This window comes from Heptranchias perlo, chromosome 23, assembly GCF_035084215.1.
Source record: "Heptranchias perlo isolate sHepPer1 chromosome 23, sHepPer1.hap1, whole genome shotgun sequence".
NCBI classification, from domain to species: domain Eukaryota; kingdom Metazoa; phylum Chordata; class Chondrichthyes; order Hexanchiformes; family Hexanchidae; genus Heptranchias; species Heptranchias perlo.
In genome coordinates, this window is record NC_090347.1 from 35,344,359 (window position 1) to 35,363,178 (window position 18,820).

The 18,820-nt window shown below is 44.9% G+C and overlaps 1 protein-coding gene across 3 annotated transcripts in view; it reads right to left on the reverse strand.

The window, feature by feature from the left end:
• LOC137341248 (putative uncharacterized protein MYH16) overlaps positions 1-18,820 on the reverse strand; it is a 314,830-nt gene that overhangs the window by 93,887 nt on the left and 202,123 nt on the right. For all 3 annotated transcript variants that reach the window (XM_068004337.1, XM_068004334.1, XM_068004335.1), the window contains 4 exons: positions 16,448-16,534; positions 11,267-11,512; positions 6,242-6,359; positions 4,533-4,660 (listed from right to left, as the gene is read on the reverse strand). In XM_068004337.1, coding sequence (XP_067860438.1) covers positions 4,533-4,660; positions 6,242-6,359; positions 11,267-11,512; positions 16,448-16,534 — 579 coding nt within the window. The remainder of the gene's footprint in view (positions 1-4,532; positions 4,661-6,241; positions 6,360-11,266; positions 11,513-16,447; positions 16,535-18,820) is intronic.

Here is an 18,820-nt window from a genome sequence, read left to right on the forward strand (position 1 = left end):
GGTGTTGTTCCCATGTGCCTGCTGCCCTTGACCTTCTAGGTGGTAGAGGACGCGGGTTTGGGAGGTGCTGTCGAAGAAGCCTTGGCGAGTTGCTGCAGTGCAGCCTGTGGATGGTACACACTGCAGCCACAGTGCGCCGGTGGTGAAGAGAGTGAATGTTTAGTGTGGTGGATGGGGTGCCAATCAAGCGGGCTGCTTTGTCCTGGATGGTGTTGAGCTTCTTGAGTGTTGTTGGAGCTGCACTCATCCAGGCAAGTGGAGAGTATTCCATCACACTCCTGACCTGTGCTTTGTAGATGGTGGAAAGGCTTTAGGGAGTCAGGAGGTGAGTCACTCGTCGCAGAATACCCAGCCTCTGACCTGCTGTTGTAGCCACAGTATTTATGTGGCTGGTCCAGTTAAGTTTCTGGTCAATAGTGACTCGCAGGATGTTGATGGTGGGGGATTCGGCGATGGTAATGCCGTTGAATGTTAAGAGGAGGTGGTTAGACTCTCTCTTGTTGGAGATGGTCATTGCCTGGCACTTGTCTGGCGCGAATGTTATTTGCCACTTATGAGCCCAAGCCTGGATGTTGTCCAGGTCTTGCTGCATGCGGGCTCGGACTGCTTCATTATCTGAGGGGTTGCGAATGGAACTGAACTCTGGGCAATCATCAGCGAACATTCCCATTTCTGACCTTATGATGGAGGGAAGGTCATTGATGAAACAGCTGACGATGGTTGGGCCTCGGACACTGCCCTGAGGAACTCCTGCAGCAATGTCCTGGGGCTGAGATAATTGGCCTCCAACAACCACTACCATCTTTCCTTGTGCTAGGTATGACTCCAGCCACTGAAGAGTTTTTCCCCGGATTCCCATTGACTTCAATTTTACTAGGGCTCCTTGGTGCCACACTCGGTCAAATGCTGCCTTGATGTCAAGGGCAGTCACTCTCACCTCACCTCTGGAATTCAGCTCTTTTGTCCACGTTTGGACCAAGGCTGTAATGAGGTTTGGAGCCGAGTGGTCCTGGCGGAACCCAAACTGAGCATCGGTGAGCAGGTTATTGGTGAGTAAGTGCCGCTTGATAGCACTGTCGACGACACCTTCCATCACTTTGCTGATGATTGAGAGTAGACTGATGGGGCGGTAATTGGCCGGATTGGATTTGTCCTGCTTTTTGTGGACGGGACATACCTGGGCAATTTTCCACATTGTCGGGTAGATGCCAGTGTTGTAGTTGTACTGGTACAGTTTGGCTAGAGGCGCAGCTAGTTCTGGAGCACAAGTCTTCAGCACTACAGCCGGGATGTTGTCGGGACCCATAGCCTTTGCTGTATCCAGTGCACTCAGCCGTTTCTTGATCTCACGTGGAGTGAATCGAATTGGCTGAAGACTGGCTTCAGTGATGGTCGGGATATCGGGAGGAGGCTGAGATGGATTATCCACTCGGCACTTCTGGCTGAAGATGGTTGCAAACGCTTCAGCCTTGTCTTCTGCACTCACGTGCTGGACTCTGCCATCACTGAGGATGGGGATGTTTACAGAGCCTCCTCCTCCCGTTAGTTGTTCCACCACCATTCACGACAGGATGTGGCAGGACTGCAGAGCTTTGATCTGATCCGTTGGTTGTGGAATCGCTTAGCTCTGTCTATAGCATGTTGCTTCTGCTGTTTAGCATGCATGTAATCCTGAGTTGTAGCTCCACCAGGCTGGCCCCTCATTTTTAGGTACGCCCGCCTGGTGTTGCTCCTGGCATGCTCTTCTACACTCCTCATTGAACCATGGTTGATCCCCTGGCTTGTTGGTAATGCTAGAGTGAGGAACATGCCGGGCCATGAGGTTACAGATTGTGCTGGAATACAATTCTGCTGCTGATGATGGTCCACAGCACCTCATGGATGCCAGGTTTTGAGCTGCTAGCATCCCATTTAGCATGGTGATAGTGCCACACAACACATTGGATGCGATCCTCAGTGCGACGACGGGACTTCATCTCCATGAGGACTGTGCGGTGGTCACTTATACCAATACTGTCATGGACAGATGCATTCTGCGACAGGTAGATTGATGAGGACGAGGTCAAGTAGGTTCTTCCCTCGTGTTGGTTCGCTCACCACCTGCCGCAAGCCCAGTCTGGCAGCTATGTCCTTCAGGACTCAGCCAGCTTGGTCAGTAGTGGTGCTACCGAGCCACTCTTGGTGATGGACATTGAAGTCCCCCACCCAGAGTACATTCTCTGCCCTTGCTACCCTCAGTGCTTCCTCCAAGTGGTGCTCAACATGGAGGAGGACTGATTCATCAGCTGAGGGAGGGCGGTAGTGGTAATCAGCAGGAGGTGCTGGAGGCCATTCAGAAAAAGGCCCCTAATCTTCCAGGCATGTGGAATGGGTGCTTCTTCTGGCTCCACAAAACTACTGTGGGCCGCTGCAGGCCTGCCCTCACCCCCTCCCGATCTACTTCCCCTCCTCTTCCCGATCACCTTCACCCCCCCCCCCACCCCGGAATTATCTGTGGACCTCGGCACATGGCAAAATAGTTAAGGTCCTGTCAGGTGGACTGTATCAGGGCGCCCGATTGGTGTCCAAACCTCGCCTGGATTATTCTGATGAGGTCCGAGGATGAATTTAGTAAGGTCCTTGGGCCTTTCCGTTCTGATGCACCATCGCTGAGCCCCGGCGGAATCGCGTCCGGTTTGGGGCGCTAACAAATTCAGGCTCTCACTCTTTAACACTCTTCATAGATCTGAAAGTTGCTGGGAGCTTTCTCACCCCTGATAATTTCTGGCCAGAACTGGTACAGGCAATGGCGGAAATTGGGACGGGAATACGTTGCACCATGTCCCCGCCTATTTTCACACCCATTGGATTTTCCACTGGCAGTGATTGGTGGTAATCAATACTTGTCACCCATATATGGGCGGGTATATTGAAATTATATTCAAAGGAATGAAGTAATTCATCCAAGGTATTTTCAGCCATGGTTCATAGTAACACTGAATGCCCTGGATTCCTATTGGTCTCTGGCAGCCAGCGTGCTTTGGTGACTGAGGGGGATTTAAATTCTTAAACTGGTAAGCCTGGCACAACATTTAACAGTTTAAAAAAATTTGGTGCCAGCAGCTCAGAGGCCTCTGGCTTCACAGCACTGTTCGCCACAGCAAATCTCTGTCTACCCCATGTATAATGGCAGACTCCTTCCAAGAGGCCAGGGTGCCTACTGGAAACAGTCAAATAATCCAGAGGCCAGAGGATTGACGCATCTGTATAGGCAATCAGGGCTGATGTATTAGAGCGCTTAACATGGAGGAAAAGGTGAACACTGAACAGGTAAAAGGATGACAATGTAAAAGAGTGACGGGGGAAGAGACCAAAAGCACGGTCAAACAGAAGAGTTTTTAAGGAGGTTTCTGAAGGCAGTTATTGAGGCAAAGTGGTTTTGGGAGAGAACTCCAGGAGATTGAGATGTAGTTACTGAATAATTGGCCTCCGAGGGTGGAGTGCAATACAAGCAGTTATCCAGAGTGAGAAGAATGGAGGGTGTGAGCAGCTTGGAGAAGAACAAGGGCAACAGTGAAAAGCAGAAAATCAAGGCTGCAATGTTGTCCCTTTGGGCGTGGCTTTCGCACTGGGAGTACGAGATTATGGAATTAAATCCTTTCTTCATAATTTGGGTTTCATCCACTGCAGTATGAAGAGAGTGATCAGCATCGGGACAAAACCCAATGTGCAGAGACCACAAAGATCAGTACAGATAAGGGAGGACATTCAGCTCATCTAGCTAATTCTTCCATGGATCCCCCAATCACAGCCACTTTCCAAAGGGACTCTATACTATAAACGAGAGATTCGAGGCCTCAAGTAACATAACTTTAGACATTCTCAATTCATAGCCCACGACTAATACCCGTTGAGCACTAACTGGACAAAACTTCCTCCAAGAGTCTGCAATGAGACCTGAAAAATATCACGCTTGCTCTGAAAATGCTGTTTTTAAATATAGCACTACCATAGTTGTTAGAATTCCTGCACTTTACATGGAACATTGCTGATGTACAAAAAAGGGAAAAGATTACAAAAAATGGTAATCTGCCGGGAGATATAACAGAGAATGTGTTATCTTGCCTCATTAGTAACACAAGTCAAGCAGGTTGCATTGACTCTTAAATTATAACATTATGGGATGTGTCAAACCTAGAGCAGAAACGTCTGCATCCTCCGTTGTAGATGCAACCAGTTCTTACCAAAGTAGTAATTTTCAATGTTTAGGGCGTTATGTGGAAGTGGCACTTAGGGATTATGATCTTAACTCTAGTAGAATTATTGTCCACTTTAGTACTAAGCAGAATCTCACCGAAACGTCACTGCTTCCACACTTCTATTTATTTTCACACTCCTGGGAACAGAATGGAAGAACACAGGGAAGAATCATCCAGAAATAGAAGAAAAAGTTGATTGTGATCACTGATTTGATCAAGAATAGAGATATAGGAATAAACAGTGATTTTCAAACACCTGAAAACTATACATTACTCACATAATCCATAAATTACCTTTGATTCTTCATCAATCTGCTTTTTCAAGTCTTCAACTTGTGACGTCAGGATGATCTTTGACCTGCTGAGTTGACCTACTTTACTTTCCGCCTCCTCCAGCTGGCGATTCAAGTCATTATTTTCAGCTGAAACAATAAATATTATCTAGAATTACAATCAAAAGAACACAAATTCAGTTAATGAATTCCCTCTGGCGTATGTAGGATTTGTTTCCTCCTCTTCTTCAAATTCCTCCATTTTCTTGCCTTTTTTCATTTGTCTGGGCCTCTCCCATGTCCCATCCCCACTGTAGCTATTCGCACATTGTTTCGTCCTTTCCATTGCCTCACTTAGATGATCTTTTATATCATCTTCACAGTTTTCTATTAAGCAATTTGTAGGTCATTCAACCCATGAATTCCGTCTCCATGATTGGCGACTTAGTTGTTTCTTTCCCCACACTTTTGTCTATTTTTTCCAATCGCTCGCTCACTTTTTAGTTTCCAGTTCTGACGAGGGGTACGTACTTGAAACGTTAACTTGTCTTTTCTCTTTTCAGATGCTGACTGGCCCGCTGTGTATTTCCAGTATATTCTGGATATATTGGAGCTAAGGACAACCGCAGATGCATATTATACCCAAGTAGGCCCATCAAACATTACGACATGGAATAAAGTACAACCAAAATTTATATGTCTGTGATTTGTAGTTTCATTTCTGACATATGGGGGGTGATTTTAAACCCCAAGAACAGGGTGGGTTGGGGGCAGGTGGGAGTTGAAAACAGTTGTTTTTTTGGGTCGCGTCCGCATTCCCGGAAATGAAGCTGGGTTGCGGTCGCAACCCAAAAAAGAATTACTTTCAACTCCCACCCGCCCCCAACCCACCCGTTCTTGGGGTTTAAAATCACCTTGAATTTCAAATATTAAAATTGCTCCCCAAACAAAAACATGATATTGCCCATTACTGTTCTTTGGTCTCAGGCTGAGGGCCAGTAGCAAATATATATTCAGGCCAAGAGTCAACTCCAAATGAAACAAAGTGCTGATGAAAACGCAACAGCAAATCCTATAAGCCTAGGCCAAGACTTAGCAAAAGATGAACCCAGATGGAGACTGGGCAGCTAATTAACACAGCAAGCTGAGAAAAGTCCATTATAATAGGCATGTCAACAATAACAACTTGTGTTTATATAGTGACTTTAATGTAGTAAAATGCCCCAAGGTGCTTCATAGGAGCGTTATCAAACAAAATTTGACATCGAGCCACATAAGGAGATATTAGGACAGGTGACCAAAAGCATGGCCAAAGAAGTAGGTTTTAAGGAGCATCTTAAAGGAGGAGAGAGAAGTAAAGAGGCGGAGAGGTTTAGGGAGAGAATTCCCGAGCTTAAGGCCTAGGCAGCTGAAGGCACTACCGCCAATGGTGGAGCAATTAAAATCGGGGATGCGCAAGAGGCAAGAATTGGAGGAGGGTTGTGGGGCTGGAGGAGATCGCGGAGATGTTGAGACAAAATGAAGAGGTGAGCAGTCAGATTCATAGCTCCTGTACCCACCATTCAATTTGTCAATCATTTAAAATTGTATCTGGAACTGACTAAGAGGAAATATTTAATTGGCTTAATACGGTGAAGCAAAAGCAAAAAGGTCAGACCGTTAACTTGTCCTCTGAACACGGCCCATACAGAATGAACTCTGTATCCGCTGCAATGCTTCCTTCTTCCATACCTGTCAGTCTTGTTTTGCTAAGGCTCTGCTCAGTGAGTGAGCGCTGCATCTCTTCATTTCTGGAAGTGGCTTCCGACAGCAGGTCTTCGAGCTTTCGGATCTGTGTATCACTGGCCACCTGGTTGCAGAAGACAACCACAAAGTCTCAGGAATCGGGTATAATTAGCGTGCAGGACCCAAAGTGGCTGATACCACCACACAGAATATATCATATAATATTCGAGACAGGAATGAAGATAAAAAGAAGACATCCACATTGATATTTCGAGTGAATTTTTGCACCGAAGTGAGAAATGTCAGTGCTGAGGGAAGAACACTCTTCCAACTTGAGTACTCAGTGTCAATCCTCCAGGATCTGGTACAGAATATTCAAAAGCCCAACAGTTCTGATGAAAGGTCGTCAACCTGAAACAAAAACTCTGTTTCTCTCTCCACAGCTGCTGCCTGACTGGCTGAGCTTTTCCAGTATTTTCTGTTTTAATTTCAGATTTCCAATACCTGCAGTATTTTGCTTTTGCCCAACAACGGGTTTGAAATCTTATCTAAAAACAGCACCTTTACTTCATTCGTGTGAATCGTAATTTTAACGGATGGAAAATCGTTCTTTCCTGACCGGCATTCTCGGAGTGCAGCTCCTCTCTGGAAGTGACCGATCAATGAATCAATCCTCATATGTCTACTTCCAGCTAATTTAAGCTTGTACGTGATTAAAAACTCAGGCCTCCCAATTGTGACGTTTTCTGGTGGAATCAGCTGTGTCAGCTCAAACTCAGCCAAGGACCCAGACAAGTCAGGTCCCACCTCGAGTGTACACTTCCTATGTGGCCTGGTGGGAGCAGAGCCCCTGCCCACTCCTACAATACCATTGAACTAAGGGGAGTGGAGGCGGGGGCAGAAACCCACTAAATTGGGAGTTCCTGCTCCCTCCATTGGGACCCGGTGTATGATCAGCGCTTGTACACCTGGCCGATAACAAAGGAAGTGGGACCCACCTGAAGGTTCAGGCTGGGATCAGAGCATGAACTCCCAAAGATCAGGGTATCTTTTTTTAAAACATTTTAAGGCGGCCCCCTGACACAGCCAGAACTCCTCTTCTGGAGTGGGGGCATCCTGACTCCTCCCCCCATCCAATCGGTGAGTTGTGTTTCTGGGGTCCTCAGGGGCAGGAGCAGGGGCAGCAACACCAGAGATCGACTCGTGGTGTCCCTTCCTCTTGATCATGCGAACATTGGTGGGGCCGGCTGGGGAGCTCCGAGGTGGGGGGCCGGGGAGCTCCGAGGTGGGGGGCCGGGGAGCTCCGAGGTGGGGGGCCGGGGAGCTCCGAGGTGGGGGGCCGGGGAGCTCCGAGGTGGGGGGCCGGGGAGCTCCGAGGTGGGGGGCCGGGGAGCTCCGAGGTGGGGGGCCGGGTAGCTCCGAGGTGGGGGGCCGGGGAGCTCCGAGGTGGGGGGCCGGGGAGCTCCGAGGTGGGGGGCCGGGGAGCTCCATGTTAGGGGACTCATGGTGGGGGACAGGGGAGCTCTGTGATGGGGACGATCCTGCACTGACAGGATTGCACCCCCACGGATTTCCTTGGCCTCAGTAGATGAGCTGAAAAGGATTGACCTGGGGCTAATTGTTAGAAATGTGGTAATTACCAGTTTTGACTTTTTGATCTTCCAAACTACAGGCCAGTTAGCCTGACATCGGTCGTCGAGAAAACACTGGAACCCATTATTAAGGAAGTGATAACAGGGCACTTAGAAAATCATAATATGATTAGGCAGAGTCAACATGGTTTTATGAAAGGGAAATCGTGTTTGACAAATTTATTAGAGTTTTTTGAGGATGTAACTAGCAGGGTATATAAAGGGGAACCGGTGGATGTAGTATATTTGGATTTTCAAAAGGCATTCGATAAGGTGCCACATAAAAGTTGTTACACAAGGTAAGGGCTCACGTGGTTAGGGGTAATATATTAGCTCTAATAGAGGATTGGTTAAAGGACAGAAAACAGACAGTAGGGATAAACGAGTCATTATCAGCTTGGCAGGCTGTAACTAGTGGGGTGCCGCAAGGATTGGTGCTTGGGCCTCAGCTATTTACAATCTATATTAATGGCTTAGCTGAAGGGACCGAGTGTAATATATCCAAGTTTGCTGACGATACAAAGCTAAGTGGGAAAGTAAGCTGTGAGGAGGACACAAAGAGTTTGCAAAGGGATGTAGACAGATTAAGTGAGTGGGCAAGAAGGTGGCAGATGGAGTATAATGTGGGGAAATGTGAGGTTATTCACTTTGATAGGTAGAATAGAAAAACAGAATATTTTTTAAATGGTGAGAAACTATTAAATGTTGGTGTTCAGAAATACTTGGGTGTCATCCTACAAGAAACACAACAAGTTGGTGTGCAGGTACAGCAGGCAATTAGGAAAGCAAATGGCATGTTGGCCTTTATTGCAAGGGGGCTGGAGTAGAAGAGTAAGGAAGTCTTACTACAGTTGTACAGGGCTTTAGTGAGACCTCACCTGGAGTACTGCATACAGTTTTGGTCTTCTTGTCTAAGGAAGGATAAGCTTGACTTGGAAGCGGTGCAACAAAGGTTCATTAGATTAATTCCTGGGATGAGAGGGTTGTCCTATGAAGAGAGGATGAGTAGAATGGGCCTATACTCTGGAGTTTAGAAGAATGAGAGATGGTCTCATTGAAACATCGAAGATTCTGAGGGGGCTTGACAGAGTAGATGCTGAGAGGTTATTTCTCCTGGCTAGAGAGTCTAGAACTAGGGAGCATAGTCGTAGGATATGGGGTCGGCCATTCAAGACTGAGATGAGGAGGAATTTCTTCACACAGAGGCTTGTGAATCTTTGGAATTCTCTACCCCAGAGGGCTGTGGATGCTGAGTCATTGAATATATTCAAGGCTGAGATGGATAGATTTTTGGACTCTAGGTGAATCAAGGGATATGGGGATCGGGCAGGAGTTGAGGTCGAAGATCAGCCATGATCTGATTGAATGGTGGAGCAGGCTCGAGGGGCCGTATGGCCTACACCTGCTCCTATTTCTTATGTTCTTATGACTTGAGTGATGCGGAACAAGACGTTGTCTTGAACAGTTTTTAAAAAAAAATAGCTCCCTCCCTTCCATACAATAAATGTTTACATTTCCATCCCCTCCTTTTAGTTTTCCCATACACCACGTATACTTTTCTTTCACTCTGATTTTCTCTCTTCCTATCCTGAAGGATGTAACTCACACTGGCTAAAACGAACCAACCTGAGACCTCCCTGGTTACAAAACTCAGTTCCATGCCGCACAGTCTATTTATTCAGAGCCATCGGTGAGAGCCTTGAATCATAAGATTTTAAGTGAACTGTTTTCATACTATTTGATTTGCAATGCAGGGATACCAGGTTTCATTTAATTGCGTGTAACAAGGAATACTATTACCTGCATATGTTACTTTTAAAAAAAACTGATACCCTGGAGCAACTTGAAAGCATTAATCTAAAGCTGACAGATACAAACCGCTAACAATTTCTTACTGACTTTTATAATGTCATTTGAACTTCACTATTATATTACTGCCTTGCAGTCATTCATAGGACCAGGAGTAGGACATTCAGCCCCTCGAGCCTGTTCTGCCCTCTATCTCAACTCCATTTCTCCACTTTTATTCCATATCTGTAGATACCTTTACCCAACAAAAATCTAGAGATCTAAATGGTACAATTTTAAAGAGGGTACAGGAACAGAGAGGCCTGGGGATGAACGTACACAAATCTTTGAAGATGGCAGGACAAGTTGAGAAGGCTGTTAAAAAACGATATGGGATCCTTGGTTTTATAAACAGAGGCAAAGAGTACAAAAGCAAGGAAGTTATGCTAAACCTCCAAAAATCACTAAGTTAAGCTTCAGCTAGAGTATTGTGTCCAATTCTGGGCATCACATTTAGGAAGGATATCAAAGCCTTGGAAAGAGTGTAGAGGAGATTTCCTAGAATGGTACCAGGGATGCAGGGCTTCAGTCATGTGGAGAGACAAGAAGCTTAGAGCAGAGAAGGTTAAGGAGAGATTTAATAGAGGTGTTCAAAATCATGAAGGGTTTTGATAGAGTAAATAACGAGAAACCGTTTCCAGTGGCAGAAAGTTCGGTAACCAGACGACACAGATTTAAGGTAATTGGCAAAAGAACCAGAGGTGAGATAAGGAGAAATGTTTTTATGCAGTGAGTGGTTATGACCTGGAATGCACTGCCTGAAAGGGTGGTGAAAGTAGATTCAATAAGAACTTTTAAAAGGGAATTGAATAAATATTTGAAGGGGAAAAATTTGCAGGGCTATGGGGAAAAGGGCAGGGAGTGGGATTAATTGGATAGCTCTTTCAAAGAGCTGGCACAGGCACAGTGGACCGAATGGCCTCCTTCTGTGCTGTATCATTTTATGATCTCAGTCTTGAAAATTTCAATTGACCTAGCATTCGCAGCCTTTTGGGTGGGGAGTGAGTTCTAGATTTCCACTACCCTTTGTGTGAAAAAGTTCTTCCTGATTTCACTCCTGAATGGCATAGCTCTAATTTTAAGACTATGTTGTCTTATTCTCCCAGCCGTCCATCATTCTATATAAAAAAACAAGACTGCATATAGTGACACCACAAGTCACGGCTAGAATGGAGATGATTGGGTAATTCCCCCATTAATCACACCTGGAGACCACAATGCTGTAAGTGACTGGGATTGATTTTACGCACATAGTTTGTTTTATGTAACTATCATTCACCCATTGCATTTTGCTGGAAAAATAATCCTGCTTTTATCGGGAGACTCTGTTTGCTGTAGTTCATAGAGACTCTGTTTAAATAGACAGTGCTTGCTGAGTAATGCTGAAAGTCCCTCTCCGCCTCCGACACAGTGGTGTCAATACTCTCTCCGAAGAAACAATGGCTAATTCTGAGTGGTCAGTGCAGGTCAGTTATACTGTTTACGACCAATAAAAAAAGAATGTATTTGAAGTTAAAATGTTCAACCAATTTTATATAAATTACTGCAATACCTTGGCCTTTTGAAGGCTGTCGATAGTGAGGGTCACATTATCTAGTTCCAGTTTCATGCTTTGCTTTTCCTTCTCCGTTTTCACTCGTATCCTCTGCAGGTTCTCGTACTGCTCGGTTATTTCCACCACCGTGTCCCCGTGCTTCTTGCGAAGGGCTGCAGCCGTGGTCTCCGACTGCAGGGTGGCCTCCTCCAGCTCACGCCGCAGTCGCAGCAGCTCCGACTCCCGCTTCTTATTCATCTCAATCTCGACAAGAAAGATTTTTTTTTAAATTAATTTTAAATGTGAGGAATGACGTCTGGGCCTTAAAGTGACACTGTCTTCACAACCTCACTGTTCGGTGACCTCCACCTGTTTGATAATGCTCCTGTGAGTTGTCTTGGGACATTTTACTGTGTTAAAGGCACTATATAAATTCAGGTTGTTGTTGTTTGGAGAGGGAGACGTGCAACATTTTTCTAACAGCGATGGCAATCTCAAGAGCCAATGGGGGTATATTCTGACTTTTTAGTAAAAGACGCAGGTCCAACATCGTAGATAAGATGCGATAGTGTCTAACGGGTGATAGCGAGTTGGCAGCTCGTTTTACATCTCTCCTGATTTTTGTTTCCAAAGTCTTCATAGAATCTTAGGGGGGTAATTTTAACCTAAGTCGCCCACAGGATCTACCCAACAGTTTCTGCTGCTGCACAAGTGGTATAAATCTGTTTACATCGGTAGAGGTCTGTAGATCCATACTTACTGAAGCCTCCCGTCTTCGACTCAGATGCTATTAATCATAGAATCTTTCAGCACAGGAGGCCATTCGGCCCATTGCGCCTGTGCCAGTTCTTTGAAAGAGCTATCCAATTAGTCCTACTCCCCCGCTCTTTCCCCATTTGCCCTTCAAATTTTTCTTTTTCAAGTATTTATCCAATTCCCTTTTGAAAGTTTCAATTGAATCTGATTCCATCATCCTTTCAGGCAGTGCATTCCAGATCATAACAACTCGCTGCATAAAAAAATTTCTCCTCCTCTCTCTCCTGGTTCTTTTGCCATTTATCTTAAATATGTGTGCTGTGGTTACCGACTCTCCTGCCTATGGAAACAGTTCCTCCCTATTTACTTTATTAAAACTCTTTTTACTTCAATGGAAATAAAAATCGGAAGAGATGTCAAACAGGTTACCGACTCGCTATCATCATTTTACACTGTTGCACAAAGTCAAAATTACCCCCAGTATCACTTACATCATTTTCTTTATAAGCAAAAAATAATGCCAAATATCCTTTCATGAAGATGAGAGTACGATCGGTCAGAGAGTCCAGAGAGTGAGAGAGAGAGAAACAACTTTATTTCCCTCCCTATTATTTTGCATTATGATTTCTCGCAGATACCCAAGCAATAGAAATTAATTTATGCAACTTAATGACTAAAAGAACAACTCTATTCAATGAAGTGGGTCGTCAATTTTTAAACTTAAGTCAGAATGTGATCTCCCGCTCCCACCATCTCACTGGAACCTGCTCAAAGTGCTTCAAACTCGCAGCCTATTGGGAATTTCAGCAAAAGACTCACACAAATTATACAAATTACTGACTGTGGGCCCCATTCATCCCTCTATTTTCAGGACTGTCTCCACAATTGTCTTGAATCCCATAACAATCCATTTCCCCCCACACCTGAAGGTGTAGATTCTTTGGGGTGGGTGGGGGGGGGAAGATATGATTCCACAGGCCTTCCGACCGAATGGCCAGTCTTCATGCATCAGCCTAACAACAACTTCCATTTATATTGCGTCTTTAACGTAGTAAAACGTCCCAAGGCGCTTCACAGGAGCGTTTTCAAACAAAATTTGACTCTGAGCCACATAAGGAGATATTAGGACAAGTGGCCAAAAGCTTGGTTAAAGAGTTAGGTTTGAAGGAGCGTCTTAAAGGAGGAATATAAGAACATAAGAAATAGGAGCACGAGTAGGCCATACGGCCCCTTGAGCCTGCTCCACCATTCAATGAGATCATGGCTGATCTTTTACATCAACTCCACTTTCCCGCCCTATCGTCATATCCCTTGATTCCCTTAGTGTCCAAAAATCTATCAATCACAGCCTTGAATATACTCAACCACTGAGCATCCACGGCCCTCTGGATTAGAGAATTCCAAAGATTCACAACCCTGTCTTTATCTCATCCTTTATTATCGGGGCTACCACCCTCCCCCTCTCCTTTTCCATATTTCCTATCTTTTCTAAAAGTCAAGTATCCTGGAATATTGAGTTCCCAACTTTGGTCACCCTTCAACTATGCCTCAGTAATGGCTACATCAGATCCATTTACCTCTGTTTGTGCCATTAATTCATCAATCTTGTTACGAATGCTTCATGCGTTCAGATATAGTGCCTTTAATTTTAACATTTTACTATTTTTCCCTAAAGTGACCTTACTCACTAATGCCCTATTACCTTTGTTGAACTCTATCCCTCCCTGACACACTCTGCTTGTTTTTACCCAAATCGCTACTCTGTTCTACAACCTTGACTTTTCTCTTTAGACTTTTAAATTTACCCTTCCCTGAACCTTCCGCCCTCTTATTAGTTTAAAGTTCCATCTATCGCCCTAATTATTCGATTTGCCAGGACACTGGTCCCAGCCCGGTTTAAGTGGAGCCCGTCCCAACAGAACAGCTCCCTTTTCCCCCAGTACTGGTGCCAGTGCCCCATGAATTGAAACCCCTGTTTCCCACACCACTATTTCAGCCATGCATTTAACCATCTAATCCCTGTGCCAATTTGCCCGTGGCTCTGGTAGCAATCCAGAGATTATTACCTTTGATGTTCTGCTTTTTAATTTGGACCGTAGCTCCTCAAACTCCCTCAGCAGAACCTCATTCCTAGTTCTACCTATGTTGCTGGTTTCTACATGGACCATGACAACTGGATCCTCCCCCTCCTGCTTCAAGTTCTTCTCCAGCCGCAAGGAGATGTCCTTAACCCTGGCACCGGGCAAGCAACACAGCCTTCAGGATGCCCGGTCAGGGCTGCAGAGAACAATATCTATCCCCCTGACTATACTATCCCCTAACACGAACACATTCCTTTTCCCTCCCCCCACTTGAATGCCCTCCTATACCACGATGCCATGTCAATTTGCCTATCCTCCCTGCAGTCTTTGTTCTTATCCATACAGGTAGCAAGTACCTTGTACCTGTTGGACAAGGGCAAAGGCTGAGGCTCCTCCACCTCTTACTTGCATGATAATCAGTCACATCCTCCTGTCCCTCAGGTAGAGGTAGAGAGGTGGAGAGGTTTAGGGAGGAAATTCCAGACCTTATGGCCTAGGCAGCTGAAGGCACGGCCGCCAATGGTGGAGAGATTAAAATCGGGCGTGTGCAAGAGTTGGAGGAGTACAGAGATCTCAGAGGGTTGTAGGGTTGGAGCAGGTTGCAGAGATAGGGAGGGGCGAGGCTGTGGAGAGATTTGAAAACAAGGATGAGAATTTTAAAATCGAGGCGTTCCTGGACTGGGAGCCAATGTAGTTTAGCAAGCACAGGGGTGATGGGTGAACGGGACTTGTTGTGAGTTAGGATACAGATAGCAGAGTTTTGGATGAGCTCAAGTTTATGGAGGGTGGAAGATGGGAGGGCATTGGAATAATCGAGTCTGGAGGTGACAAAGGCTTGGATGAGGATTTCAGCAATAGGTGAGCTGAGGTGGGTGGAGACAGGTGACATTACAAAAACCCCTCTCGATAACGCACTTCCTCACCATAATTATCTTTTCATATGCTTCCTCAAAGCCAATGTTATTCTCTCAAATTGCAACTTTCTTCCAGGAAGTTAGAATAACCTCTTATGGTCAAAGGTAAAGGAATGTTCTGGTGTGTTGAATGAAATGCAACACCTGACTGCATCTGTGCCTTTATCATTGACCCTCACAGGCCAGTCTGACTAGAAAGCATCCAATAAAATTTTTAGTGTTTTTAAACTTTTCTCCAGCAGAAAGTTCAATGTAGGTCAAACAAAGTTCCTTCAGTTTGTGGTTAATCAGTATTTATCATGTCTACAGTTTTATGTGCTTGTCAGTGATGCTTCATGAAACACCCAGGTGGCTCAGTGAGTAAATGCATCAAATATTTGGTACCGAACCACACAGACCAGGAAGGTCTTGGTGATGGAGTGGATTTATGGTTGGAAGCTCATCTCAGTGTATTTCGGGAGACTAACTGATCGAGGATCGTAGCTGGAACACTGATGTGCACCTTTCAGCAGAGAGTCACTGGATAACATCAGGAGCAGGAACTTGGGGTGATTTTTTCCCTCCTCTCCATCACAGGGACACTGAACGCGATACATTGGTTGAAATCAACCAATTCAACAAGGACCAAGGAACGAATCAGGGACTTTCCTGGTCTGTGTGGTTCGGTACCAAATATTTGATGCATTTACTCACTGAGCCACCTGGGTGTTTCATGAAGCATCACTGACAAGCACATAAAACTGTAGACATGATAAATACTGATTAACCACAAACTGAAGGAACTTTGTTTGACCTACATTGAACTTTCTGCTGGAGAAAAGTTTAAAAACACTAAAAATTTTATTGGATGCTTTCTAGTCAGACTGGCCTGTGAGGGTCAGTGATAAAGGCACAGATGCAGTCAGGTGTTGCATTTCATTCAACACACCAGAACATTCCTTTACCTTTGACCCTAAGAGGTTATTCTAACTTCCTGGAAGAAAGTTGCAATTTGAGAGAATAACATTGGCTTTGAGGAAGCATATGAAAAGATAATTATGGTGAGGAAGTGCGTTATCGAGAGGGGTTTTTGTATTGTTTTTTCTAGTAATGAGAGAACCATTACATTGGGGACCATGGTATATTGCATGAGAAAATATTTTGTCCAGTCGCAATGTATCAGTGACATCGTAAACAGCATGGCGATTTCCCTTTTTGCCAATTCTAGAAAAGTCATTAATCTAGTCATAAAGAAACTGTTTATGATTTCACAAGCAATGTCCAAGAGAGCAACTCTTCATCAACATGTTTATGATGCCTCTACATTAGACACAAGAGTAATCCTTCCCTCAGTGTGTCTGGGCAGGGTTCCTATAAGTGTATCGCTCTGAATACGCACTGCTTAAAAATAAAAATCAACATTAAATGATATATCGAGCATCTAATGAAAAGTAACACTGAATTACTACCTGGGATGCAGTTGCTCCACCTGCTTCCTCCAGTCTATCAGTCAGATCCTCTAATTCCCTGGTAAGGTCAGCTCGCTGCTTCTCTACCTGTGGACACAGGCAAATTTTAGTTCAATACCACATTTGTATCATTCAGGATTCATAGGTCAGGGCTTTTTAGGCACTTGTAGGGAATCTGTCATTTGCTTTTAAATTGAAAAACTCAAGGACGTTCCTAGCAGTCAGGGAGCACCGGTCATAAAAGTCACTGGCACATAGCCTCTGGTTTTCCATCCAGCTCCTGATCAGGGAATTAGTCCTATGGTTGACATTTACCAACAACATTCATTTTCTTAAACTGCAGCTATCTTATTTCATTGACATAAAACTTTTACAGCAATAGCACTTAACATCGTAACTGGGTAAAATTCAACACCCTTAAAATGACCCTGACTTAATAAGGTGAACCTAAGCTGCATGATATTTTGCTCTGCAATTACAGTGCATAGGGCCATGTAACTCATGAGGCCTGTCAATTCATAAGGCCTGCCAAGGTTCCTGGACCTTTGGAGGGACCATATCCCCACTTCCCTTGTGGAGAGGAAAGGTAGGGTGACAGCAGGCAAGAGGAGATAAAATATATCATCCAAGATAAATACCAGTGGGAACAAGTACAGTGGGTGCAGTGACACTGAGCACATCCTATGACACTGTATTCTGGCTCTGCCGAGAATGATGATTTGCTTCAGAGGAACATAAACCTGTGATGTCAATGCTGAGTCAGCAACAGCTACAGCTTGGCATGTGGGCTCAATTCCTTTTTGCTGTATTTACTCCAGATACTCATTTAAGATACAAAAAGGATACTGGTTAAAATATCAACCTAGACAAATATCTACTTCCCAGATGCTCAATGCATTCCACCTCAATTTATGCTTGTTAGCAGTTCCAGGAACTAGGAGGTAGAACTGAAAGCTGACCATCATTACGCCAACTTGTCATGCACTTCAACAGCCAGTTTGGTTTACAAATATATGGCCCTAGAAATTCGGCCTGTTTTTCAGGCGCTAAACGGCCCCCTATGCTGCCACCATGGCAGGCAGGAAGCACACGCTCATTAACAGCTGGAAATGCACCGCCCGACATGTTGGCGGAGGCCAAGAATTCGGCGTGCAGTGCCCATGGCTGAAAGAGGGAATATACACCGCGCCTCCCGCATGCCCCAAAACGCTCAAATTTCTGGGCGTTATGCAATAAGTGCTTTATAAGCTGTTGTGTGATGAATGAGAAGAAAATCTCAAGTGGAAGATTATAGACATTTAACACAGAGAGATCTGAGTAACGGCCAACAAATGTAGATGATTATAGCTGCTCATAAAGCGTCCTGCTGTGTTGGCGATTTTTCAGTTTACTCTAGCAGTTCATCGAGCTACCGCTGGCAACCCGATATTTTAAAAACTCTTCCTCAAACCAAATGATGAGATCGCCTTACAGCTATTTCTTCCAGCCTTCATGTATTTCCCCCCATGAAGTAAAGATATACGGACGCACGTTGGTAATCGGCTGAAGCCATGGCCTAAATTTTCCAAGTATGCAGTGAAGAACCTCACCATCCCAACACATATTAGAAAATGGAGGGCAACATACCCTTGTGATTTTTCGATACATCGGCAGGGTGGGGGTTCTTAAGATTCCTCTCCACCAGTGTGCACTTGGAAACTTACCTCCCACGTCATGAGCAGACACTGGCTGTCACTTTACATTCAGATTATCTGATGAATGATGTGTTGTTGCTGGGTGACTAATTACAGAAACAGAACACTTCCTGACGTAACCTCAGGCTAATTTGCTAAACATATTATTTTGAAAAAGGACTCAAATTGTAGGAAATTAAACCGGATTGCTTAACTATTTTCAGCAGGAAGAAATACGTGCCAGAACGTATCCTGAAGCGATACTTTCCTTCTGCTGCACATTCATGCATTCCTCAAACTGTAGCTTTCTTTCCTTTTCCTAAACATCACGTTCCTGTCAAAAATATGGTTTCTTCAATTGCCAGTGATCTAATACATTAATCAGCTCCCCTGATTGCTCTGTGAATCAATGTACCACACCGTGAGGTGCTCAGCCTTACAAACTGTGATCAATCACCTGTTTGGGCCGAGTTGGCTGCTGTTCATCTAGAATGGCAATTGGGCTGCTAAAAATGACTCCAGTACTCCTGGGCTATGGGAGGGAAAATCTTAGTCCGTGCTTTGGTCCTGATCACTATCCAGTTATCCGAACTGGAAAGTGCACACAGCTGAGTATTGGACAGGATCAAGCCCCACTTTGATGCCTCCCAATGGTTGAAGACCATGCCAACACTCATTTGTTTGGGCTTGCACAAGATGA